Source organism: Sphaeramia orbicularis, chromosome 10, assembly GCF_902148855.1.
Source record: "Sphaeramia orbicularis chromosome 10, fSphaOr1.1, whole genome shotgun sequence".
Lineage (NCBI taxonomy): Eukaryota > Metazoa > Chordata > Actinopteri > Kurtiformes > Apogonidae > Sphaeramia > Sphaeramia orbicularis.
Genome location: NC_043966.1, coordinates 46755883 through 46783745, shown reverse-complemented (window position 1 = coordinate 46783745; position 27863 = coordinate 46755883). Strand labels below are relative to the sequence as shown.

At 36.5% G+C, this 27863-nt stretch overlaps 1 protein-coding gene across 1 annotated transcript in view; it reads right to left on the bottom strand.

The window, feature by feature from the left end:
* il1rapl2 (interleukin 1 receptor accessory protein-like 2) overlaps window positions 1–27863 on the bottom strand; it is a 724024-nt gene that overhangs the window by 576991 nt on the left and 119170 nt on the right. Inside the window, exon 2 of the mRNA XM_030145596.1 lies at window positions 16492–16603. Within this exon, the coding sequence (XP_030001456.1) occupies window positions 16492–16582 (91 nt within the window). The 5' untranslated portion in view covers window positions 16583–16603. The remainder of the gene's footprint in view (window positions 1–16491; window positions 16604–27863) is intronic.

Below are 27863 nucleotides of genomic sequence, written 5' to 3'. Positions count from 1 at the left end.
ACACTGTGTATTGTCTCAATGGAAAAGTATAACTGCATTGCTTTGCTAATTAGAAAGACACCTGGTAGAGCACCAATACTCCCCTGGGTGTGTCTTTACATCAAATGTCCTATATAACAATTAAAAACTCTTTAACAGTGGTTTGTGAAAAAGCGATACAGTTTTTACACTACACTACAGTTGCACAACAAAACACATAAGTTATAGTTAAAAGTAATTTACCAAAATTACCTGTTACCAATCCCAAAAGCATTGGTTTCACTTCAGATTCAGAAGTCATTTGGAAGGAACCTCTGCCACCCACTTTTGTGCAATGGGTACATGATTTACTTTTCTTTTTAAAGTTGGAAAAGATTAAGTTTTCCATTCATGGACAAATTAATTTGTTTTATCAACAATGAAATCCTTTTTTCTCTGCTGTCAACAAGAGTGTCCTGCTGTCTCCTATGTCCTCTTGATGGAGAAATGTGTTGTTAGTATACATTATATTAACTCATAATCAACCCAGAGTATTGTACAGAGGAGTTTAATAACATTATTTATCTTGGGTTTTTTTTGTTTTGTTTTTGTTTGTTTGTTTTTTTGTTTTGTTTGTTTGTTTTTTTTAGGGGGGGGGGGGGTTGGTTTGTTTTTTTGTTTTTTTTTTTTTTTCTTGTTCTTTGGGGGCTTTAATTGGTTTGTAGGTTTGTTGTATAATTTGTTTGTATATATTGTGTCTTTGTAATTCCTTGTGTGTAAGTGCATGTTTATGTAAATGTATAATTTGAAAAAAAAAAAAAAAGATTCAATAGTTACAATAAATAAGCGTTGTTGTCTTTGGGTGCTCCAGCTTCCTCCCACTATCCAAAGACTTTAACAGGGTAAACTCCTTCTAATGGACAACATGAAATATGATGCATTTGTTTCCTGACATTATGAAATTATGCCTGCTCCTGTCATGGATGACAATATGATTTAATGGTGAAGACAACTGTCCGGTACTAGTAAGAAATTAAAGGATTAACATGTAAAGCTTTATAAACCTTAAGAGATAGAGTAGGATGTGCACAAGCCAGAAGGTTGGTGGCTTGATCCCTGACTTGTTGAAGTGTCCTTGGGTGCAATTTGGTGAATGTGGGCCCCCGTTTATAAGCTATGGATAGCTTCTGGGGTTACCCTTTTTACAAAATCATATCTTACTGGAAATTATGAATATAAGTTGTATACATATTTCAAATGATTTGTAAATAAATGTGAACTAACTAATGTGACACATTGTAAAGTAATTCAATTAACATCATGGTTAAAAAGCACAGTAAAAATCCATGTCTTTTTACAGTTTAACAATAAATGTTAATTAACCAGGTTAAAAAAAGACTCATAAAGGCCAGTTAATGAACACTTATTACAAGCACATTAAACGTATTGTTGAACATTGTGTAGGTCTCGGTCTTGTTGCAAAGCACATTTGGTTTTTACGTCTACTTGTCTAAAACCAGTGAATGAATTGAACAGATATTCATATGGCTGGCATTGTTCTCAACTAATCAAACACTGTCTTGTTTCCTTTGTGCTACAGTGCTGTGCCATGGGGCACACTGATAGCTGGAGCAGTCTGCAGAACTCTGCCACCAAAGCCTCTCCTCAGGGACAACTGATGTCCTTGTTCAGGAGGAGTCGAAACACAAGTGAAAATGGTGCCCCATGTTCTATCAGCACCAGAGAAGATAACACATTGGTGGTGGTGTCTCATCAACAGAGGTTGCTAGGGTGCCACCCCATCTGCCTCACATGAAGAAGAAGATGATGGGAATCACATAAAATAATGTTACAAAAACATTAATATTTAAATAAACAAGCTATACATGGTACAGCCCGTGAGTACCATGTATAATCTGCATAGAAGTGTCGGAAATGTTATCTATTGTTTAGTGAGCAGTCAAGTGACGTATTTCCTGTTTGGGGCACAAAAATCTGCACCCAAGGCTCTCCATCAAGGTTATTATTGTTAACGAAAACTAACGAAATGACGAAAACTGCAATTGTAAAAACATTTTTGTTAACTGAAATAAATAAAAACTATAATTAAAACAAAAAAACGATAACTAACTGAAACTGTACTGTGTGCTTACAAAACTAACTAAAACATATGAAAATTATGGATAAAATTCCTTTCATTTTTGTCTTTGTCAACGTTGGATTGATATGAAATCAGTTTATTTCCCTCAAGCAATTTTAGCTGCTGGCACCATATGATATTTAACAGTCCATCACTTCTCGTCACTTGTTGTTTACAGTTGTCTTCACGTCCCCATTCTACCTGGAAACATGGAGACTAAAGTTGGGAGAAAACAACAGAGTCCTGAATGGGATTTATTTGAATTTGATGGCAAAGAAGATAAAAGATATAAAAAAAAAAACTAAACTAAAACTAAGCATTTAGAAAATAATGAAAACTAATAAAAACTAGCAAACCTGCTCTTAAAAGTAATTAAAACTAACTGAATTAGAGAAAAAAAAAGTCAAAACTAAATCAAACTAAACTATAATGAAAAATCCAAAACTCTTATAACCTTGCTCTCCATTTACCATAATACACTATTGTTATTAATGGCGTGTGCACAGTAGACCCCCCCCTCCAATACAAGAGAAAGGAGAGCCTCGGAGCATAAAAAAATTGTCCCCAAACACCACCACCCACAGAGGTAAAACATCACATCCCGAAAACAATCAAGACTTTCCTCAGAAATACAATCAGCAAATAGGTCTGTAGGTAATACTAGTGTGCTTTGTACAAGCGGCTGAACAGCTCAGTGGGTACCACTACTGGCTTCAATGCAGGAAGCCAAGGTTTGAGTGACATGAGTGGTATAGTTAATATATTTTTGCCCTTACACTGATTTTCTCTTTTTTTTTTTGTTTTTTTTATGCCATGCGTAACCCACACTACCTTCACCCCTGGTCTAAATGCATTGGCAATACTGTCAGTGGAAAGTACCCTTGTCAGGGACATGCCTGACTTTAACAACAGAGTCACAGAAAAATGTGTTTGTTTGAAGGATAGACAGGTGAAATAACTGTATTTTTATTTTAATTTAAATTAATATTTTAACATTGTGGTGCATATCCTACTGGTGATATGTGGTTATTGTGCATTCGAAAATTGACTTGCGTACTGCACCCCACCAAAAAATAATTTCACCAGCTGCCACTGCCCATTTGGTTATTGTGTTAGTCTCAGAAGCTTCCTTGCCCAGTGTGGAGAAGCAGTCCAGTGATACCAAAGCCAGCAGCAGTGGCACTGAAATGATTTTTTTTTTTCTTTTTTTTTTTTTTTCTTTTTTTTAATAGAGGCATTAATCATGTTTATTTGCAGGTAATAAATCCTAAATCAGGTGCTGACAAATCCAAGTGTATCATGGTTCTGCCGCTTCAGGGATGTGATACCTTGATATGAACAAGACTGATCCAAGGTTTTGATCAAGAAAATGACAAAAAATTAATCAATACAATGCAATTTGAATTATAAGATTTCACATTTGAAGTAACAATTTACAATAACTAGTAGAGTGACTTAATGGTCAATCAGATACTGCTCGCAGCCTCACAATTTGTTAGCTTTATATAAAGAGGGGTACAGGGGCAACAGAGTCAGAGGGAATGTCCATTTCACTTGCTCTGTAAGCCAACACACATAAAGACACAGCTGAATACTGAGTGGAGAAAACTCAAGTGGATGTCTTTTTACGATAGATCTCTGTGGTAATTAGTCGTCTCGGGAAGAGACATCAACTAGAAGTGCTATAGTAAACACATTTGTGCTACATGACATAATGGGCCCACATACATATACAGTTCAATATTTCATTGCCCATTTCCCTTAGGATGCATCAATGTATACCATGTTGGTGGTTAGTATAAGTGCTTTTTAGTATGCTTTAGCCAGATGGAAAATCTGAATGCTGTCTTGAGTTCCCTAAGGACAGCTATGGGAAGGTGGACTCAGTCATTTTTCAGCATCTCGTCCGGGTCACTCCCTCCGACCTGGGACCTGGGCCCTGCAGCCCAGGGTAGACACGGACGGACGGACGGACGGACGGACGGACGGACGGACGGACGGACGGACGGACGGACGGACGGACGGACAGACAGACAGACAGACAGACAGACAGACAGACAGACAGATAGATAGATAGATAGATAGATAGATAGATAGATAGATAGATAGATAGATAGATAGATAGATAGATAGATAGATAGATACTTCTTTCATCCCACAGGGGCATTTACAGTTTCCAGCAGTATCCACAAACTTAGAAAAAAATAATAATAATAACTATTTGGGCTTCAGTCCTGATGTCATATGATGTTTGTAACCTCAGTAAGTCAGGCACAGTACAACATTACCCAACAACAATGATTCTGTTTACATGCACAGCAGTATAAATAATGGCACTGACTACATTATGTTTTTCCATCATATTTGCACTATGTTGTTTACAAATGTGTTAAGTCATCTCTTTATATGATAAATATTAATATACTACTATACCAGTGTTTTTCAACCTTGGGGTCGGGACCCCACGTGGGGTCACCTGGAATTCAAATGGGGTCGCCTGAAATTTCTAGTAACTGATAAAAATAAAAATAAAAACTTACTAATAAAAAATATAAGGGGAGTTAAGAGAGACAATCACAATCCATAAAAGACATGACAAACTGTGAAGCTGAAACTGAAGCACCGTGGTACTGTTTATCTGTCAAATGTTCATTCTGGTCAGTTTCAGATGCTGCAGCTCTTTCATAATTCATAGTTTGAGTTCTTGTTTGTTCAGTATTAATTGTCAGCCTTGTAAATCCAAGCTGGACTGACTGTACATATTCTGACCAAGGAAAATAAAATTCTCACTTTGTGCAGTAATCTACACCTGGCTTTTCTGCCTCCGTCCATAATAATATACATCATATAGACTAAATGTCATCTAAAATTAACGTTTATTTGCAACATAACAAACTATTACATGATCAAAAACAAATTAATTTGAGCCAAAAAAAGAAAGTATCTGTTTTGAATGTCTGGGGTCGCCAGAAATTTCTGATGTTAAAATGGGGTCATGAGCCAAAAAAGGTTGGAAACCACTGCACTATACAATGAGCTCTTTGCACAATGTTTGCAATGCTTAAAATACAAACCGGCAATTTCATATGAATATAGTACTGAATAAAGTATTAACATTTTGCAAGTTACCAGATGAAAGCCAATTTGGTTTTAATATCCTGACATTCGGTGACTCAGTATTGTCCTCCCACTATCTAGAAGTTAGCATTTTTAAAGTCCCTCTGAGACAGAAGATACTAGATGTTGGAAACTGGATTTTGTCACATCCTTTTAAGAGACTGCACTGAAAAGCTACAGTTTTCCGCATCCTAGAATGAGGAGCCTTTTAAGTCTAACTTGCAGTTTAGACAAATCTGTTCTGTCAGATAGTTGCAAGATCATGGTGCCACCACAGCTGAACCACTCCAGAGTTCATTAGGAACCACATTGAGACTAACCTCGCACTTGCCTTGGTCCCCACCCGAGCATGATTACTGTGTTCACACCCAACCCAAATGAATCACAGCAAGGGGGGACAAAACAAACCAGTCTGGACTGAAAAAGCCTGAGTGTGACAATGCCCTTTGACAAGACTCGTGATATTGCTAAGCTGCTCCATCAGCCCAAAATAAAAAAAAAAAAAAGGTGGCTGAGTGTTAAAATATCATGCCTCTGGAAAACATTGTCAGAGCTCATACATGCAAACCATGTGGGCTGAGGACATGCCACATCATTCCAACCCTGAATCTCATGCACAAAAGCTGATGTCGTTACACAGTCAAGCAGAAATGTGACAGTGTCTCAAAAACTGTATTTTCTAGCTGGATGCTGAAGCTGTTGCTTTCTGCTGCCACGGTAACGGGTGGCCCTCACTGCCAGCTCTCACTAAAGGAATGGCTATGATCCCTTTTTTTGCTGCTCATTAGTCATTTGAAGTGAGTGCACAGTCAGGCTGGAATGGGATTTCCATTAATTTAATTGCAATATAATGTGTAAAGCTGTAGAGTGGTCTATATAAACTCTAAAATGTAGATGTTACCTATTTATAAACCTTTATTCTATTGGCCCCAATCCAAGACTAATGAGTCAGTGCTTGACAGTGACATTGTCAATACTTAAGCTAATTGGAAAATGTAACCTTTCAGAGTACTGGAAAAAGCACATTGAAACTAAAACTACTTAAACTTAAAAATGACTCTTGGAAAAACACCCTGTAGTATAACCTATTTTTTGGAACACTGTCATAATGTTACACCATTCAGCATCCACCCCAAACAAAACAAAGCTGTCTTTCAGTATCTCTCTGACTGCTGTAGTACAATAAGAGCTTATAAATGTTGGATCTCCTATCCTCCTGCTCTGTTTCTCTTGTTCTGTCACTATCTGCACTTTCCAGAACAGTGAATAAAAAATTTGCCTTTTTGCCCTCAGTGCTCTGAGCACCCCGAAAAGCAGCCGCAAAGTATTTCCTAAAACCAACACTCCACGTTTTGAATAGTCATGCTTCATAGTGTTGTCATGATACTGGATTTTCAAATGTTCATACAATGCTTTGAAAAAGATAGATTGCTGCATTTTGCAATACCATAGTACAGCTTTGGTTAGGGCAAAAACAAATGATTGTGGTTAACATTAACAGTATTTAAAACCTTTTTATATGAACAAAAATATTGTTCTCAAATTTTTCCTCCAATGTAAAAAACTATGTGATTTAACATGTAATTAAATTAACTTCATTTCTGAGACTATTTAATTGTCAAAGTAAATCACACAAACTGCAAATGGCTGTTCAGGACAATGCACAGAAATAGTTTACTCAACTATCTTATTTAACATTTCAGCTCAATGACACCTATCAAAATTCTAAACTCTACAGGACTGCTCTACAACATTCACTTACTTATCTTAACCTAGTCAATACTATAATGTCAGTCCAAACTGATGCAAAAATGTAGTTCTAGTCAGATAAACAATAGCCACAGCCACACAACCTAAGCGAAGAGAAAAAACTAGAATAAAACTTCTGGTTATAACACACTCATATAAGATGAAATGTGTGATTCAGATCGGGTCAGGAGTCCATCTCAGATTGCTTCATTAAGCGGATATTGTTTGAAAAAAGACAAAGGATACCATTAACGCTTATGTCAACATGTCTTGTCTTAGCATCAGTTGTTAGTACTGTTTGGTAGCATTACTCATGTATGAGTTTGTAGCGTATATAACAAAGTCATATATATGAAAACAGGGTCCGACATTCATGTTCATTGTGCAGCAAAGTCAATCACAGCCAAGCGTAAAAACCTTGTACGTCAACGTTTTCCTGTGGAAAATGTGTGTGCATCAGAAGTTAAACCTGCTCAACTTCAGATGATTTTTTTTTTTTTTTTTAATGCAAAATCAGCTGTAGTGTGCAGCCAGAGCTTGGTCTGTAGGTGTGAGTGTCAGTAGGAGACCCATTTGTAAGTGTGTTTCATCCTTTTTGTCTCACTCACTGCTCCATCTATCACACACAGAGCCGTGCACAGTCTACACAAACTGGAAGGCGAAGATATGCCTCACACTGCATTAAGGCATCTCTTTCTATTCTTTTTACATGCACACACACACATACACACCTACACACACACACACACACACTCTACTTTCTTGTTATCTTTGCATGCTAGAAGTTAAACTGCGATTAGATCATGCTGAGATCTAATCGTTCTTTGATCTCAGGTTTTAGCTGCGTCAGAAAACACTCTCACACACAGACACACACATATGCATACAAGGACATTCACTGGCACACACTCACCCTGACACACAAAGAAATGAACACACCGGGCAAATCTGTATCAGGAAATTACATAGTGGCCAGCAGTTCACCTTCTTTAAAAAGATCCTTAAAGTAAAGAAAGGAATCATAAGGGAGGCAGTAATACTGTACATATGACAAGGAAGCACAAACCTCGTGCCTTTCCTTTCAGCCGGGCAGAGATCTAGATAAGAGTCTGCTTTATCTTTCTGTTTGTCTTCTTACCTAATCTATTGGTTTTCTCTGGAGCGATGAAGCTGTTAAGATCTGGCCTTGACTGAGATGGAGGAAAGGTGGAAAGATGACATCACGGGTAAGTAGGATGACCTGAATGTCATCAGTTACCCAACCTTTCGTTTGAGCATTTTCTCATTAACATGCCTTAAATTTATCAGCACAAAATATTAAGATTCATGGTGTATAGTTCTGATTAGAAAAGGTGTTTGTTGTTACATTTTGCTATGAATTATAAAGCAGGTTTCCATCCAAATGTTTTGTATATTTTAACTAAATTTACACCAGATTTGCAGCTCTTCATGTATGGTGTGTTTCAGTGGTGGTTTGCAACATTTCTGTTGGTTTCTTGTATTAATTCAGTGAACATTTCATTATTAGTTCACACTCGTATTTAATCTCCAAATCTGTTTCAAGTGTATTTATTCACATTTAAATTTTATTCAAACATCAACTTTCCACATTTCTCCAAATCATAAAAACCTTTCACTCCATTTTCTGTGTGTTTTTATATATAAACTGAAAATTCAACTCAGTTTAACCTATTATATGAGTTTGTTGCAGAGCATTTATATTATGGTAGTGCAAGCTGCCTGTATGTTGAACACAATTTGGAAGACGAAAAAATACAGGGATACTTTAATTTGTGCAACAACATTATGCCTGTGGGTTTAAAAATGCATTATTGCATATTTATATATACTCTATAAATCACTGAAATATTTTTTTCATGCATTGTGTTTATCTGCTCCCCAGTTCATTGTCTGAATGGCCTCTGTTTAGAATTCAACACTATCATTTCCAACAGAGAGCTTTAAAAAAGGTGTAACAAAGTAAAACTATCAGTGCAGCAAAACTTTAGCCATAAGATACGGATTTTTACAAAATAAGATTTCAAGGACAAAAAATAGGAAAAAAAAAATCTAAGAATAGATTAAATTGTGAGATTAGATGCTGACATGACTGAGGAGCTAGAACAAAAGTTTTGAAATGTTTTGACCAAATGATTTATTGAATCCACAATGCAAAAAGATTAGGGAAGCCTGTCCCATTGAGACAGAGCTCAGGTGGTGTGAGTAACAAAATATAAGCAAACTCTACATAGCCATACTCTGACTTCCAGAAATGGATGGCTGTAAACACATCTAGGCGTTCTTGGCATTATGTGAAACAGTGATGGGCACAGATGCATCAGAGAGTGGTGTTTCCCCCCCTATATCACAAATAAATGTTCTTAAAATGTATCTACAGAAAATATAACATACTGGTCTAACAAAATGTATTTGAAAAAATATTCAGCACAAGAGTCTTGTCTTAAGAAAAATCGGTTTAAGAACATAAGAACAGAAGTACAGCAAGGTAAGCTGTAAGAGCAGGTAAACACTGAGGAAGAGTTTACTCTAATGGCAACCCTGAACGAGAATGCATCAGGAGCACGCGCAATCCCTCCATGTGGAGGACGTAAGACTCTTGGAATGAGCACAACTGTTCGCATATTCAGATCTAACCAAAATATAATTATTTCTAGTCAATATATCAGTATTTTAAGTACTTCAAAGATAAATACAGGGTCTTATGGGTTCAGTCTGTAGTCTTTAGTGGCACCTGGTGGTGAAGTTGCAGGCCACAACCCACTGACAACCCCTCCCTTATAGGGGCTGCAAAATCTGAGAGGTCCTCAGTGTTAAGTTCAGTGGTTCCGAAACCTTTTTGGCTTGTGAAGTCATTTTAACATCATAAATTTCTGGTGACCCCAGACATTCAAAATGGAGATCTTTTTTTTTTTTTTGATAAGATTAGTTTGTTTTTGATCATGTAATAGTTTTCTATACCATGTTGCAAATAAATGTTAATTTTAGACAACATTTAGTTTATATAATGTATATTATTGTGGATGGAGGCAGTAAAGCCAGGTGTAGATTACTGCGCAAAGTGAGAATTGTATTTTCCTTGGTCAGGATATGTACAGTCAGTCCATCTTGGATTTACAAGGCTGACAATTAATACTGAACAAACAAGAACTCAAACTATGAATTATGAAAGAGCTACAGCATCTTAAAGTGACTACATTGAACATTTGACAGATAAACAGAACCACGGTCTCTCTCAGCTCCCCTTATATTTTTATTAGTAAGTTTTTATTTTTATTTTATCAGTTACTAGAAATTTCAGGCGACCCCATTTGAATTCCAGGTGACCCCACGTTGGGTCCCGCCCCAAGGTTGAAAAACACTGGTATAGGTAGTATATTAATATTTATCATATAAAGAGATGTGACTTAACACATTTGTAAACAACATAGTGCAAATATGATGGAAAAACATAATGTAATCAGTGCCATTATTTATACTGCTGTGCATGTAACAGAATCATTGTTGTTGGGTAATGTTGTACTGTGCCTGACTTACTGAGGTTACAAACATCATATGACATCAGGACTGAAAGCCCAAATAGTTATTTATTTTATTTTTTTCTAAGTTTGTGGATACTGCTGGAAACTGTAAATGCCCCTGTGGGATGAAAGAAGTAGCTATCTATCTATCTATCTATCTATCTATCTATCTATCTATCTATCTATCTATCTATCTATCTATCTATCTATCTATCTATCTATCTATCTATCTATCTATCTATCTGTCTGTCTGTCTGTCTGTCTATCTGTCTGTCTGTCCTGTCTGTCTGTCTGTCGGTACTTCATTTTCAGCTTCAGAGTTTGTCATGTCTTTTATGTATTGTGATTGTGTATCATCAACTCACCATATATTTTTTATTTGTAAGTTTTTATTTTTATTTTTATCAATTGCTAGAAATTTCAGGCAACCCCATTTGAATTCCAGGTGACCCCATATGGGGTCCCAACCCAAAGGTTGGAAAACACTGGTTTAGTTGGTCTGTTTTTGACTTTTTAGAAGACTAGTCCATACTTGAGGTGATGTAACTTAAAACTGAATGCCAACCGCCATTTAAAAATAAATACTGACAATACTGTCCCAATAATTTCCTAGTTGAAATACATTTTGATGTTGTAAGGTGCACAATGATTAGGGATACTGTTACTCATCTTTTTGACTGTCATCAACCAAACAAGAAATAGAATGACATTCACTGCTAGCAGTAACCTGGTGTTTATCTGCTGTTGTACTTGGTCTGAGTGTGATGATAATTCAGCCTTTACATCTGCCTGCAGCTGGACTTCATTCATGTCTGTTTCAACTCAATATTCTACCAAGGAGCTGGTTAAGTGTGTTGCCTTAAACTCCAGTGACCTATGCTGTGAGCCAAACGAGTGGTAACTACGTGTGAATACTAAAGAGTCGATTTACGTCATGTTCATTGATGCAAGATGAGTTTCGCCTGTCATTGATTAGCACATTAGCGATTAGTGTCCTTGTGGTTAGGATACATTGGTTTCAGACCAGTTTTTTTCTTTTGACCACCGGTACCCAAATTCCAGTATCCGTTTATCCATAGGAGTTATCCAAAATAACAAGAACCCAAAGTTCAACCATGTGTTCACTCTTCAAGTATCACTAACATCTTAACAACCTACCAGCAAAGTCTGAAATCAATTGCCTTGAAAACTAATTGTAAACATGAACAAAAAGAACATTGCACATGGATCCATCTAAGAAATGATGATTCCTATGAAATGCATTAAGACTAAGGTAGTGAATCTATTTTGAAAATGTCACAAAGTAGAGGTATTTGTAAAATGTCAGAGAAATTTTTAAGTACAGATCTCATTCTTCCTTCTGGACAGCCTCATGCATCATAATTTCATCCACTGTTTTCATAACAGCAGAATCTCACCATGTATCAAAATAAACTGCATAAACGATCAATATTCCTCCACTTATCCTTTCTCCAGCCACTGGTTACTTGAGCATGACTTACATGTTTAAAACAATAGGCATTTTTCACATTATGAAGTACTAGCTTTGGCATTAGAACATGATAAACTATCATATTTTAACATGTTACCACATCATCATTCAATAATTTTCATGTTACAATATGAAAGGTTTTCATTATAATGTTATAGTGATTATGTTTTGCTGTTCTGACCTGGCAGCAATCCACCACAGTAAAACTAACAACAAACTTTTTTTTTTTTTTTTTTTTTTTTTTTTTTTTAATTAATTAATTAATTAATTTATTTATTTACCTTCGTTTTAGTATTCACTCAATTAAGGATTTAATGGTTTTTTTTTTTCTGACCAGCACAATATGATTTACAAAATACTGTAAAAAAAAAAAAAAAAAAAAAAAAAAAAGAAATATGAGTTAATTAGAATCTACATGACCTGCCTTTAACAACAACCTGAAGTGTTCCTGAGAACCAAATTGGCTTCAAGGCTGAGGAGACAATGTGGAGTCATTTGAATGGAGGTGATCTCAGTGATTAGACACAATATAATTTTACTGAGGCAGTTGTAAATTCATAATGCTGCAAAGATGCATTACATTTTTTATATGCCAAACTTCTTTGTCTTGATGTGTATAAAAATCACTTTAAAGTCTCCCCACACCTTCTCCCGCCCAGCTCTCTGCTGTGTCTCATCACTATTTGTTCCCGTTTTGCTGCAGCAGGTTCTGCATCAAAGCACAGCAGGGAAACTGACACGAGGAAATGGCAGTCCCTATCCATATGGTGTCCGGTTACACGCACATACGCACACGCAGCGAGAGAGGGAAGAGATCTAACAGCCTATCTTTGGCCGACTGTAGCGGTCGCCCACATAAATGTCCGCTTGGCTCTGCTCTGATCACATAATTGCTCTGTGGACACCTCTACCACACACATCCATACGCAGGAGGAGAGCCCACATCCAGAGAGCATACACTGAAGCACACTCAGAGAAAAACACACACACACACACTTCAAAACCTGGGGATGTACAACACCCACACATACAGTATAACTGTATGGTTTAACACACTGCAGAGCTGGATGTTCACATGTGCAGGTACAGTACACCCGTGAGCGTGCACATGCACAGTGAATACCCAACAAAAACTCCCACCAGCTCATCCCACACATTCAGCTCAGTGAGTGTGAGCGAGAAAGAGACGCAGACATGCACAGAGAGAAAGGTGAGAGTGGATAAAGGAAAAAGATGAGGCTGAGCCAAGAATGTGCTCAACACCTAAAGCCTCAAAATAAAAGATTTACTCTCATAAAACAACAAATTCAACAAAATGGCACAGTGTTATTTTTCATTCCTTGCCTTTGGTCCATTTGGAAGATTACAAATGAATCACTGTTTTATCGCCTAACACTGCAGCCAACAAGTTCTACCACAAAAACATGAAACTTGGAGGGAAGATATGAGTTTCATGGTGGCCTCAGAGAACTCTGGGCCATCTGAGGAGTTCTTTTTTTTTTTTAATTATTTTTTTATTTTTAAAAAATAACGAATCCTCAACAAGAGCAAGACTGCTGTTCTTAACTGATCTTAACTTTGAACCTACTTTAGAGGAGGCCAGGGTTTCCTTTGACCACCCACACACTATACGCCTTTCATCAGTTTGCTATACTGATAACAGCACTTTATTGTATTACAACTGGGGATCTTCAAGTTGGGATTTTTAACTTTGCACAAGTTAATGGCAACAGGGGTTCAAATATTATTAGAAATTTCAGACAAGTCCATCTGGTTACCAAACGATGCTTAACAACAAAAACATGTAAGAAGTGATGAGAGAAATACAATGCTGTGTTCTAGTCCACCCGTAACTCGTGTCTTTCCAACCTTCTACCGGTGAAAACGCACTGGAATGTCAGTCAAACCTGTGACTTCCCACCTGTGAACTCGTACTAGATCGATGTACCCCAGTTTCGAGTTCTGACGTCACGTACCAATGGCAGCCCCCATGGACGCGGTGTTTATGCAAATTGTTTATTAAAACAAGGTATTGCTCTGACATTATTTATCTGCAAATGTTCTGTATAATCAGCAGCTACTCTAGTATTAGCTAGTTTTCAGTCCATTGAGTGCAAGAATAAATGAATACTAAATACGTATCCAAATATACAAATAACATAACATAAAAGGTAGAACAGCTTCTCTTGCCTTACGCAGTGTTTTTACTCCTCTGTTTCCCTCTGATAAGCAAAGAACAAACACCTTTGGCGATATAAATGATTGTAAATGAGCATAATGTATGGTCCACCATGCTGGTTTGTTTACATCTAGCTCCCACAATTCTTTGTGCTCAGGCAGTTTGGCGTGACTTGCCTGGAATGTTACAAAGTCGTGAGTCGTGGTTTGAAGTCGTGAATTACGGGCTCAAAAAACGGCCTGGAACGCAGCATAAGAACAGACACAAAACTACACAAGTCAGTTTTCACACAAAACAGGATTTGGAGTGAATTACAGGCAAATTTTTTTTTTTTTTTTTCCCAAGAAATTCAGGTAGCTGTTTGCGCATGCTGTGGTTGTTAATGCTTTGTTACTTCAAACAAGAGAAAAGCTCATGTGTATGCAAATATGTTCTTCAAGGAACTATTATTGTACTTACCAAACAAACAGATGCAAGACAAAACTGGGAATAGGTAGGTGGTGCAGACGCTAGTCGATGGCTGCATTCCATAATCAAAGATGTAAGTTTTCCAGTAAACTATCAGGCTCTTTTATTTCACTGTTTTTAAGGTTTAGCCACTGGCAACTCTTGGGTTAACCAACCAAAGCACTTTCACTATGGAAACCTAAACACCTACAGAATTTGAAATGTGATTGGCAGCCAAGTCCTGGATTTTGCACATCCACCATCTGCCCCAAACTACCTCCTGCCTACTGAGGCAATCTCTGCACCAGTGTTTCCTTGCACCAATGCGAATGTAAAGGAAAACATAATGGCAATAAGGAAAACAAAAGGATTTGCTATTTAGTTACATTGGAACTTTAGTTTCTAAGAGACTGTGCTGCTTGAAACACATCCAGATATTTAACCTGCTCAATATCTCTTGGGCGTCTGATGCATTGACTCATTTCTCAAATCACGTACCTTTGAAAATTCACACACAGCTCATGAGCAAGCTCCGTTTTGCCTCTGATCAGGGGCTTTTGTCTGTGATCTCTAGAGACTCCTGGTGAGTAAACTCGGCATTAGAGGACCTGCTTTACATATATATTACTTAACATGTCATTCCACACCTAGTACACTGAGCTGCCCTAAAAGTACCCTGATATACTGTCACCATCTTCTGTGAAACATCTCCGCTCAAACTTTGTTATTTTTAGCTGAGTTAAAGCCCTGTAATGCAATTGGCGTATGCTGTATGTGTAATTACAAAGGCTCTCTAAAGGATTGTTATGGTTGCCCTCAAATTCCCTCGATTAAACCTCTCCTATCTACACTCTTATAAGCAAGCAAAACTGTAAGACAGGATTACATTAAAGGGGAATCAATTCTAACTGGATTGTTATAATTAGATGACCTGAGTTTGCTAAAAATCGGTAAGTAATTTTCTGTGTTTTTATCACTCTCAGGACTTGGCAGAGGTGTATGGGAATACAATTACAAAGGCTGATGGTAATATTTATAATTATAGAGCACCTACTTGTAAAACTCACCTAGCTCGCAACTTCTGCTCATCATTAACGTTGTTATTTAAAACACACAGAGGCTGTAAGCAGAGCTAAACAGAATATCTATAATCTATCTCCATCACACATAGCCACCATATCATACAAAGCATTATTGAAAGTGCACTGCATTCATCAATAGCCCAATCAAAACCTCTTGTTGGGCTGATCAGTGAGACACAACAAATCAATGACGAATAAAAGACCATCAGCAGATCTGCCGTCAGCTGGCTGCTAATGCACAAATGAGCCCCAACAGTGGCGGCAACAATGACAACAGCAGTCAGACAGGCTGATCATTACACACAACTCAGCAGAAAAGAATCGGCAAACGGTGAGAAAGACGGCTGTCTGCACTCTGGAAAGAAATGTTATCTGAGAAAAAGCAGAGGTGGTGATTGAGGGAAAAGAATGCAATAGAGTGAGATAGAAGTGCATATCCAATTTAAGAAATATAAATGCGGCAGGAAGGAGAGTGAAGAGAATTGTTGGGGGGAGCGGGGGATAGCACGAATGTGACAGCAAGAGCGAGAAGAAAAGTAAGGAGGCGTAGTTTGACAAAAGACAAGAGGTAGCATTATCATTCTGAAAAGCAGCTATTTGAGACAAGGCAGAAGACCGTTTGCAGTGGAAAGGGATGACAGTGAAACAAGGGAAAGCAATGCAAGTATCAGGGAAAGAGAAAAAACACGAAACCTCAGAACTTTAAACAAGAAAAGTCTCAATTTTAGTGAAATTTCACGGCTTCCAAGTGCCCCTGAAACATAAACAACCATGGCTGCTCATCCTACCTGAGTTCCTCTTGGAGATGTACTTGACATCGTCACAATCTCCTGTGGCGAAGAAGAGGAAGAGAAGGAAGAGGAAAGGTAAAATCTTCATCTCTCTCTTCTCTTTTGGCACCTTAAAAAAAGGGGGAAAAAAAGTGTTATACCAAAAAGACCTATTTACTTTTCATGTCATCATTGTTCACTAAAAGGCATGTGTTTTTTCCGGTGTACCTGTGATTTCGGACTTTCATTTTGCAGAATGGTGTATGACCATTAGGGATGTAATGATATGAAAATTTCATATCATGGTTATTGTGACCAAAATTATTATGGTTATCATTATTATGGTGGTATTGTTGAAATTGTGCTCAAAATGTTCAAAAAGTACTAATACACACACTGGAATAATTTAACCAAGTTGTATTTTGAAAAAAAAAAACAACAACAACAACAACAAAAATACCGAATAAAATGTAGGCACAACGCACTTTCTGTTGGCAGAAACATTCAAATATTAACCCTTAGTGATCTGAGTCTAATGTGTCCGTTTTTCGGTTTTGATTTTACCTTTATATACTATATAAACAAATGTTTACTATACCCATGTTTGGTATCTTTTTTTTCAGCACAACTTCATCTATATCATCTGCCTATTATTTTTTTTTCCACTTTAACCTACTATATCAACACAAAAGGACAAAAGCACACACACAAAAAAAAAAAAAAAATCCGATTTGAAAAATGTGTATAATTTATTGCATAAATAACACAAAGATGCTTAACGAACCTTTTCAAAGACTTCATAAGTGAATATTGGTTCCAAATATTAGGTATATACAATTAAAATTGTAATAAATTAAAACTATACTCAAATATTTGACATAAAAGCATATCTTTACATGGGCATTTTCTCCGGAAAAGTGCGGTAAACGAACATGGTTATCATAATAATTAGAATTTAAACGGTAATACTAACTGTTGGCAATTTCGCCGTGGTTTAGCATTATACCGTTAATCGTTACATCCCTATTGACCATTTGACCAGACGACGATACCAAATGCTGTCTGCATGTGTCCCCACCCTACTGCAGCCTTACAGACTGGAATAACTTCAGCAAATGGATGTCTGTCAGTCCTGGTCTATCTACAGATGTCCATCCATGGGAGTGGATTTCTGTAAAGCCCTGTAAGGCGACTTTGTTGTGGGTTCTATAAATAAAATTGAATTCAATTGAATTAAAAGCTAATTACTTCAAGGTTTAATGGTTCAATACATTCTTCAAGCACGAGCTTGTGTCTTTGTGAGGTTTCCACTGGAGTCTGACCTAAGCTGACTCCATTTCTATGCTGGTGGCAGCTAATACCGAAGCTGTTTCCTCTGTAGAGGAACGCCAAAGAACTCAAGAGAAGACTTTCATAGAAATTCTGACCTGATCCCACTATACAAATTTTTTTTCATAGACAATTATAATGTCAACAAAGTAATAGAAATTGAGTTAGCTAGAGTAGAAATAAAGTGGCTGTTTGGCTGGTTCATGAGTTAAATGGCCATACTTGTGTTAACAGAAGTGGATACAGTGCGACCACTCAGAAGAGTGGCTACTTCCCCCAGTGGATTACTTCTACCTATACCTGTCATCCATGAAAACAACTAGCTCCTAGCACACAAATATTACATATTGCACCTTTATCTTGTGTCATCAGTTGTCCAGAGTGCATTTTAAGATTTTAGTGGAAAGTCTCTTGAAATTTGTCAGTAATAGCAAATAATATATAATCCTACATAGAAACACCATGCATTCTCATTCAACATGTGAACATCATCAGATGGTGCCTTGGATACATGGGCCACGCATTCCGACCATTTGGCCAATCAGATGAAGCCCCATCTGTCAGCTGTCAGCTACCCTCAAATTATTTAAATAAATAAATCAAATTAGGAATTGATAACAATTTGGTAGCAACTGTGCGGTTACTTTGTTGAGTTTTGTGATGCAGATACATATCGCTTGTCGTTTATGAGGAATGCTACTGTATGTGGCAGATTTTCCTTATATAATGCAGGCCTAATTGGAGACATGCCTCTAGGTGCACCCCCCAGTTGAGAACCGCTAATGTACAGTATTAACTCAAAAACAAAGAGTCAATGAAATGTTAGGTGTTCAGTAATTACTGATGCATGGTCAATACAAACAAATAAAGGCCATGTTGAAACACAGACTAAGGAAAAGAAAACATAGGGTTGAACTGTTGGTATCTGTGGTAAAGTGCATGGCAGATGTACATTTCTTGTAGTCTCACATAGCCACATTTTGTTAGCACTGAGCATGTGCTATACCAACAGGTGAGACATCCGCCACTACACTGGTCTACAAGTAATATACCTCCAGAATAAAGTAGTGAAACATTCCCAGTTTTGAGTCACTAATAAAGAAAATTTAAGTAAAAAATGCTGGCTGTAGTTTCCAAGACACTGTATTGGGTCAAAATGTATAATTCGTACAATTATTGAACAGGTATTACTCTCAGCGTTTCTAGATCTACTTCAATACACTGTCACATTACGATATTTTCACTTTTCAGATTCTTTTTAGTGCAACATTTATAAAGATATAGTATAAATGTAAGAAAACCAATATATATGTGTAATAACACTGTTATTATTGTTCTTCTGTGTAACTAAGCAGACTTTCAAAGTGATAACACAAAGTCATGTGGAGAATGACAATCCTATCCCAGAACTGGCCAACTTCTTTTCCAAGTCTCTGTTGCTGAAATCAATGATTGCAGCCTGATTTTGTGCAGGAATCAGTTCTTTTTTTTTCTTTCTTCACAAAAATCCTTATCTTCAAAACCCTTTGTTACATAGTGGTGTGTAACGCTAGCTGCTATTAGCTTAGAAATAATGATTAAGCTGATATCCATTTTCAGTAATTGAGGTTGCATTAAGAGAAAATAACAGAATAAGATTATTGTTAAGGAAACATTCCTCTCCACTTAAAAGCTACATGGTTATTTAATTTGCAACAGATATAGGAAGTATTGACTTGGTGTAAACAGAATAGAAAGAACAACTGAACTTACCTAATACTAATAGAATTACAACAAAAAAAAATACAAATCTGAAACACAAATTTGCTTCAGATAAGGAAATGTTACATTCTGCAGCAGAGGTAAAGGCCCTGATACAGGCTTTCTTGCTTTTTGTGTTTAGAGTGGGCTTTGATATCATGATGTGTCTGCACATCATCTGCTACGATCAATCGAATCAATCAATCAAATACTATTTATAAAGTGCCAAATCATAACAAAGTGTCTTTACACTTGACAGTTAGAGCTAATCAAGACCATACTCTTAATAAGCCATTTCACAAACACCCAACAGAATCCTCCATGTTGAAAAGTGAAAAATCCACACAGACACTTTTAACCCATTTGACTAATGGTAACAGTGTTTTTTTTCTGTTTTGTTTTTTTTCTTTTGTTTTCCCATAATGATTTCTAATGGAAGTTTAAATGTGTGTCTTCCAGTCTTTACAAGCACCAAATTAATGAAAAAAGGGACTTCAAATCTTGTATATATATGCTGTAAAAGTTGAGAAACAAGAACACTCTTTATTAGAACTAGAGCAGCAAAGAAAAGAGAAATATATTACTATTGATCCGAAACAGTGGGTTGGGGTTTTGAAAGCATCTATTTTTTTTTTTTTTTCAAACTGATTACAATCAAAATAGTGAAACTAAATTAGATTTGACCAGAGGCCATGAACACAAAAGGCTGCAGGGAGGCATGGGAACACACACTAGTGAAATCATACAGAATACAATCAAATTTTCTCCTGCTTTCTATGAACAAACTGAAAGCACGCACGCACCAGGGAACGATCGAAAAGAAGATTAGCCACGCCAGCAGTCAGTTCATTTTATTTTTCATACATATAACAATAAAGAGAAGTACAATTCCAGCTTGAGTGCTGATTGAAATCACATATGATTCACACAAATAGTAGGACAGCTGGTGATATGTGAGCCTCTCTTGTTTACTTATGAAGAAAGAAAGCAATAGGATGGGGATTGAAAATTTGGGACCAAATAGTTATGGACAACAGAAACATAATGTAAAGTACTGCATCTAGAAAGGTGTTTTGAGATTACTTGTTTTGCCATCCTGCCAAGTGTGATTTTATTTTTTTTACTAGAAAAGATGAAAAGTCACACCTCTTTTTGAAGTGCTCTATTCTGTGTCTCAGATGGCTCACTGGTTGAGTGGAAAAATACATTTCAAACACCAAGGCTCTTTTTTGTAGCCAATATTTTGATTTGTAAGAACAAAAAGCACGGGTGAAACTAAATATTAATTAAAAAGCGTTGCTTTTATTAATGGCATTAATTACACTTGGGTTTGGCAAGTTAAAATGTCCTCGATGATATGTGCATATTGGCAAACAACAGCTCATTTAAATATAAATGGTAATGCTTGACACTCTGCTTAGCTACAGATCAAGCAGTACATGGCTCAGTGAAAATAAAGCAATTACTTTTCAAATAATTTAACAGCCAGAAGCAGAAGAAAATGAACGTTTCTTTCTATGCTGATGCTGGGTTGTAATGGTGTCATGAAAGTGATGTCACACTATTTTAAAATGTTACTTGTTACTAATTATGTTGATTTTACAGGTATTCAAAGCTGGTGCACACCCTTTCAATTATTATTAATTTATTTAAAAGATCATTTTAGACAAAGTGATCCTGCCAGAAGAAAAAGGGGAAAAAGCTGGGAAAATGAATGGACCCAAAGCTTGTGTCGGTCCATCATGTAAATGCTGGTCTCCATTGATTTGTAGTGGTCAGCCTCAGTCCTGTTATCTGCTGAAGTCATTAGCATAGCCTCAGCCTCTTCTGGATTTAAATTTTCTGTTTTTTTATCTCAGTTAAGACCCTATAGATTACATTTTTTAAAAGTTTTTTTTTAATATAGCGCTTTTCTATGACCACATACTCAAAGCGTGTACAGTGGATCCATTATTCATTCACTCACACATTCACACTCTGGTGGTGGTAAACTACATTTACTAATGTATACATATACTAACAATAAATGGCTAAACAGCTAGAAACAGAAGTATTTATTAAATTGAGTTCTGGTCAAATTAAAGTTTTTGTTGACCTAATTTAACTTCATAACCATAACTGCATGTAAGGTCATTTCTAGGCACAGCACATGAGTCTTTTCCATGAAAAAAAAAAAACAGAAAAACAAAAAACATCATGTTCTTCACTACTTCATTTGTGATACAGCATTATGGTGGTTCTGTTATATTTAAAATTAGGTTGGAAAACATAAAACAAGATGTGCTCGCATTTGAAAACCCTTGGCCTAATTTAGGAAAATCTTCAAAATATTGACTGTCACTGATATGTTGATTTGCAATATGTATGTGTTTTATTGCACCCATTTATGTACAGCACTTTGTGATTTTTATCTGTGAAAAGTGCTTTATAAATAAACTTTACTTAATTACTTGCTATAATGTTTCAGACTGTGAATTAATACTGGAATTGGTTTGTGCAATAGATGTATAAAGGAATCCAAGATTTATCCAAAACAGTTCATACAGTGATAAAGAATTAATGTAAATGAACCATAAGCATAAGAGAAATAAGTCAAAGAGAAAAAAATATACAATGAGAAATCATTTAAACTGTTTAGATATTTAACATGTTTCAGAGATGATGTGAGTTGATGTCATAGCTTTTAATAGTGAATAAGAAATAAATGTGAATGACAGAATCCACAAAGCGGGATAAGTCGAATAAAGATTTGTCATATTGAGGCTTGATTATGAGTTATTTAAGAGAAAACATATCAAGGAAGTGTAAAGGGTGCGTTTCAGGTTTATTATACGGATATTCTAATTCATCTATGTATTTATTTTGTTGTATTTTTGTCTGTAATTTGGCGCTAACATTACATTATTATCATTTGCGTTAACATTAGGGTCATTTTCACAGGCTTCAACTAAATACTGGTGAAAGTTATTGTTGTTTAGTTGCATTTCTCTATCCCATTCCTCCACTCTATCGTGTCTCCACTGTCGAAGCCGGACTGAAGCTGGACAGGAGGTTGAGACTCCAGTGTCTGTTTTTCCAAATGATTCCAAATGATGATTTACAGAGGCATTTTCATTCATCCCTCTTTATTTCTTAACCATGCTGTGCACTGTTACGTCCGATTTGGGTCCACTTTGAGTGCAGTCCAAGTATGTGCAGATATCTGCAAAGTGTACTGGTAGACTCTTGGGGGGTCTGTCCCTAGTTGCCTGACTTATCACTGCAAGGCAAAGTTTTTGGGGCAGATGGACAGACGACCAACTGATGACAATACCCTGTGGCCAGTGTAGCTGAGGGTAAAAACTGACTAGTTCACAGCTCACATTATGAATTCATAATAGAATTCTAATAGGACAAAGAAAATAACACTGATTTAAGGTTTAGGAATAATTGAAATTAATCTTGTTTTTTTTGTTTGTTTGTTTGTTTTTTGTTTTTTATCAACATACTGTTTGTGCTTGTAAACACCACATCCCAATTTCAGTGACCCCAATAAGACCTTATCCCAGTTTTAAGAAACTCCAATACTCTAGCTGGGGTAGTCTGATAGTATCTGGGATAATGTAATCCCAGTTACAGATGCCTGTGAATCACTGTGCAGGCACTAAATGACAATTAAAATTATAAACATTGTGAGAATGCTTGAGCTGTTTGAAATAATGAACATACTGAGAATGTGTACCATAATGAATCCTAATGGGATTCAACGAAATATTAGTGTACCACTTTATTGCCTCCGCCAGGAGGTATTGTGATTGCTTTGCTTTGTGTGTGTGCGTGTTTGTTTGTTTGTTAGCAAGATAACTCAAAAAGTTATGGATGGATTTTCAGGAAATTTTCAGGAAATGTTGATACTGGCACAAGAAAGAAATGATTAAATTTTTGTGGTGATCGGTGGTGGGCCCTAGGCCCAGTCACACGCACACACTTGAGGCAGATCTGTCCTGGCGGAGGTCTGCGCTCTCCGAGTGCTTTTCTTGTTTATTATTACCTCTGCCAAGGAGGTTATGTTTTTGCCAGCGTTGGTTTGTCTGTCTGTCTGTCAGTCTGTCCATGTGCTCAAAAAGTTATGGACAGATTTGGATGAAAATTTCAGGAAATATTGATACTGGCACAAGGAACAAATGATTAAATTTTGGTGGTGATCGGGGGTGGGGGTGGGGGGTGGGGGGGCTTGATCTGCCTTGGCGGAGGTCTGCGCTCTCCGAGTGCTTTTCTAGTTTATGTATGTATGTATGTATGCATTTATTTATTTATTTATTATTTTTGTATGTTACATTTGTGTATAAGACTTAAAGACAAAAGAGCAAAGATTTCCTCCTACATCCTGGCACATACTGGCCTGGTAGCAGTATGAAGACAAAACAAGTCATGAAGTTTGTAGGGTTTTTTTGTGTTTTGTTTTTTTTTTCTATCCACTCTCTGAACCTTTTAGTCCAAGACACAGAGCGACCTAATGCAACCGCTAACGGCTGTGTACTTTACTGTTTGTGCACTGTTGTAATCTGAAGAGTAACAGTTATCAAAAGCTTTTTAGAGTTTTTTGCTACATGTTTCTAACACAAATCACCTACACTGACAATACAGTAGCTATATAAGGCCACTGACATAATAATCCCATGTGCTGTGTCTTTCCTTTGTTAGAATAACTCAGACTTTTGTGAGTCTTTAGGCATTGCCAACCTTTAAATCTAATTCGTAAATGCTTTATATGGCATAGATAGTCCACACTTTAGATGAGCTCACACCATAGACTTGATTAATGAGTAGTAAGTGCTGTATTAATAAATGTTTATAAGACATCAATTAGAAAATAAATGTGAGTTAGTATAAAATACCTACAAACATATTCACTAACTGTTGGTACATGTCTGAATAGTGTACGTGCAAGCATAAATGCACATCATAACTGGTTTGTAAGTGATGCAATACTATATTTTTAAATGCTGAATCCATAATTTATAGAGTATGAAAATACAATAATTTAGCACATTGTAGATGAGCTTATTAATGATGAGTAAAACCATTGTAACTGTACTTATAAATCACATATTAATGAGTATTCATGTCAGAAATATGCTTTATAAATAATGAATTCAGTATTTGTTAATCCATAACTAATGTTCTTATTAATGATGAGTAAAACCATTATAACTGTGCTTATAAACCATATATTAATACCATATATTAATAAGTAGTCATGTCAGAAATATGCTTTATAAATGATGAATTCAGTATTTATTAATGCTTAACTAATGCTTCATAGTGTGTACTTATTATAAAGTGTTATCATTAATTTTAGCAAAAAAAAAAAAAGGCCCCGTTTTGAATGTCTGGGGGTCACCAGGAATTTGTGAAATGGGGTCACGAGCCAAAAAAGGTTGGGAACCACTGCATTAAACCATCCCTCCTTTAAGTGTTTTTCAAGGGCTGGACCCCTCATCACCAAACACTCAGCTCTCTTTATCCCGTCCTCTGTACTGTCTCACATCCACATCCACACAAGGTCAGCCTCCTTCTAACCCAGGCTTTTCTCCACACATGAACACTGACACACTTGCTGAGACCCCAGCAGCTTGTTTGATGTTTGATCCACCATGAATGCAAGTGTGGAAATCGAAGCCTGCTATGCACATGTATGTAAATCTTTGCATGTGTGAGTTGGGATGAAAGGGTGGTGAATGTATTTTAAAGAAAGCTTAATGGCCTACAGGACAAGTGTGATGCACAAAGCAGAAAGTGAAAAGAAACAAAGGAAGAGAGTGGATCTTTTAGGTCACAGGTGTCAAACATTTGGCCCGGGGGCCAAATCCAGCCTGCCAAAGGGTCCAATCCGGCCCCTGGGATGAATTTGTGAAATGCAAAAATGACACTGAAGATATTAACAGTCAAGCATGTTCAAATCCTTTTAGGTCAGTTCAATCTAAAGTGGATCAGACCAGTAAAATACCATCATAATAACCTATAAATAATGAAAACACATTTTTTCCTCCTTGTTTTAGTGTAAAAAAAAAAGTCAAATTACGCAAGACTACTTACAGACTAGCCTTTCACAAAAAAAATGTGAATATCTGAAATGTCTTAGAAGAAGTATGTGGAATTTTAATAATATTCTCCCTGTTATTTAATGTTTTGTGTATTTGTAGATCCACTGTGACCTCTAAGCAAGGTTACAATAGTTTTGGATTTTTCATTCTAGTTATTTTCATTTAGTTTTGACTTTTTTTTGTCTCTAATTCAACTAGTTTTAACTTGTTTTTAGAGCAGGTTTGCTAGTTTTTATTAATTTTAATTTTTTCTAAATGCTTAGTTTTAGTTGAGTTTTAGTATTAATTTTAGTTTTTTCATATCTTTTATCTTCTTCGCCGTCATACTTAAATAAATCCCAGACAGGACTCTGCTGATTTCTCCCAACTTTAGTTTTCCATGTTTCCAGGTAGACTGGGGACCAGATGACAACTGTGAACCACAAGTGACGAGAAGTGACGGACCATGAAGTGTTGTATGGGGCCGCTAGCTAAAATTGCTAGAGCGAAATAAATCGATTTCGTATCAATCCGACATTGACAAAAACGAAAATGAAGGGAATTTTATCCATAATTTTTAAACGTTTTAGTTAATTTTGTAAACACACAATACAGTTTCAGTAATGGTTTGTTTCGTTTAATTATAGTTTTTATTTATTTCAGTTAACGAAAATGGTTTTTTTTTTTCAATTCTAGTTTTCGTCGTTTCGTTAGTTTTCGTTAACAATAATAACCTTGCCCCTAAGTTGTTATTCACATGTATAAATGATCAACTGAGGAGTGATATTGTTAACATTGCACTTACTTTTCTTAAGAATTTACAGGTTGTTCATACTTGTTCATGTTATGCTCGAGTACAATTCGTAGATGTAAACATTTTCATTATGGAATTTTACTTTTTTCACTCAAAAGTTCTTATCCTATTATTTCTATTATTTTACTGGTCCGGCCCACTTTCTATCATATTAGGCTAAACGTGGCCCCTGAACTAAAATGAGTCTGACACCCCTGTTTTAGGTCAAAGGGTATTTGAGGGGATGTGACATGTACAGGCTCAAAGAGAGAGGAAGAGGGTGAGCAGAACAGAATAAACACTATTAGAGCATTACAATCCTCTGCATCTTTCATCCTCTCTGCTGCTTTGCTGTTCAGTCTGTCTGTCTCTGATAATGATAGCACCAGCACCAAAGCACATGGAGATCTAAGCAGGGTCAGAGTGTGTATAATGCAAAGTGTCACACATTATATGCTCCCAAAAAAGGTTGGGCTATGAAAGAGAAAAACATTGAACATTTTTGTGTGTTTTGGAAGTTTGTAGGTTCAGTCATTCATACATTCCCAGCCTGAGCTTCACAATATTATCAAATATACTGTACTGTAAGTGAGAACATAGGACGTAGCAGAAGAGGAGATAGAACAGCGGAAACCATAAACTGTAAGTAACTAGTGGATATCACATTTGGTGAACTGATATTTTGAGCGTTTGGTCTATTGTCATCACTTTTTAATTTTTTTCCCTTTATAGAAAGGCAAAGTCTGCCCATTTCCAGTTGTGCCCCAAGAGACCCAATTTGTCAAAAAAAAAAAAAAAGATTTTATAAGGTAAAATATTCCAAGTTATTGGCCATTTAGGTATTGGTGACACGTAACATAAAAGATGCAGCCACTAAGCCAGTGGTCCCCAACCCCCGGTCCCCAGACTGGTACCAGTATGTGGATCATTTGTTACCGGGCTGCAAAGAAAAAAAAAATTAATATCAATATTAAAGCAATTTTTTCCATTAGTCTAGCTGAGATTTTATTTTGAAAAGCAACTGTTTCCACCCTCGCCTCACAACCACTCTTGCGCCATTTCATGAATCAGTAGTAATACAAGTTTAAGAAATGAGCCAAAAACAAAATTCACTAGAGAACTTTTTCGGGAAGAAACGAGGAAACAATGAGGCTGCAGAAGGGTCACAGACTGCCTGCAAACAGAAAGATGCATTTAGAAGGAAACATCAGGATTCCTGCCTCAGTTAGAGGTTCATCTCAACAGGTGACATACAAGCACCTCCAAACTGCTCCGGCACATCAATCCATGTTTGAGACAACTTCAAACCTCTGTGCATTCTGGATTAAAGTCAAAGCAGAATATGCAGATATTGCCACAAAAGTCCTGAAAGTCTTTTTTCCATTTCCAACCTCATATCTTTGTGTGGCTGGGTTTTCAGCAATGACAGTGACCAAAACAAGAATCCAGAGTAGACTGGATAT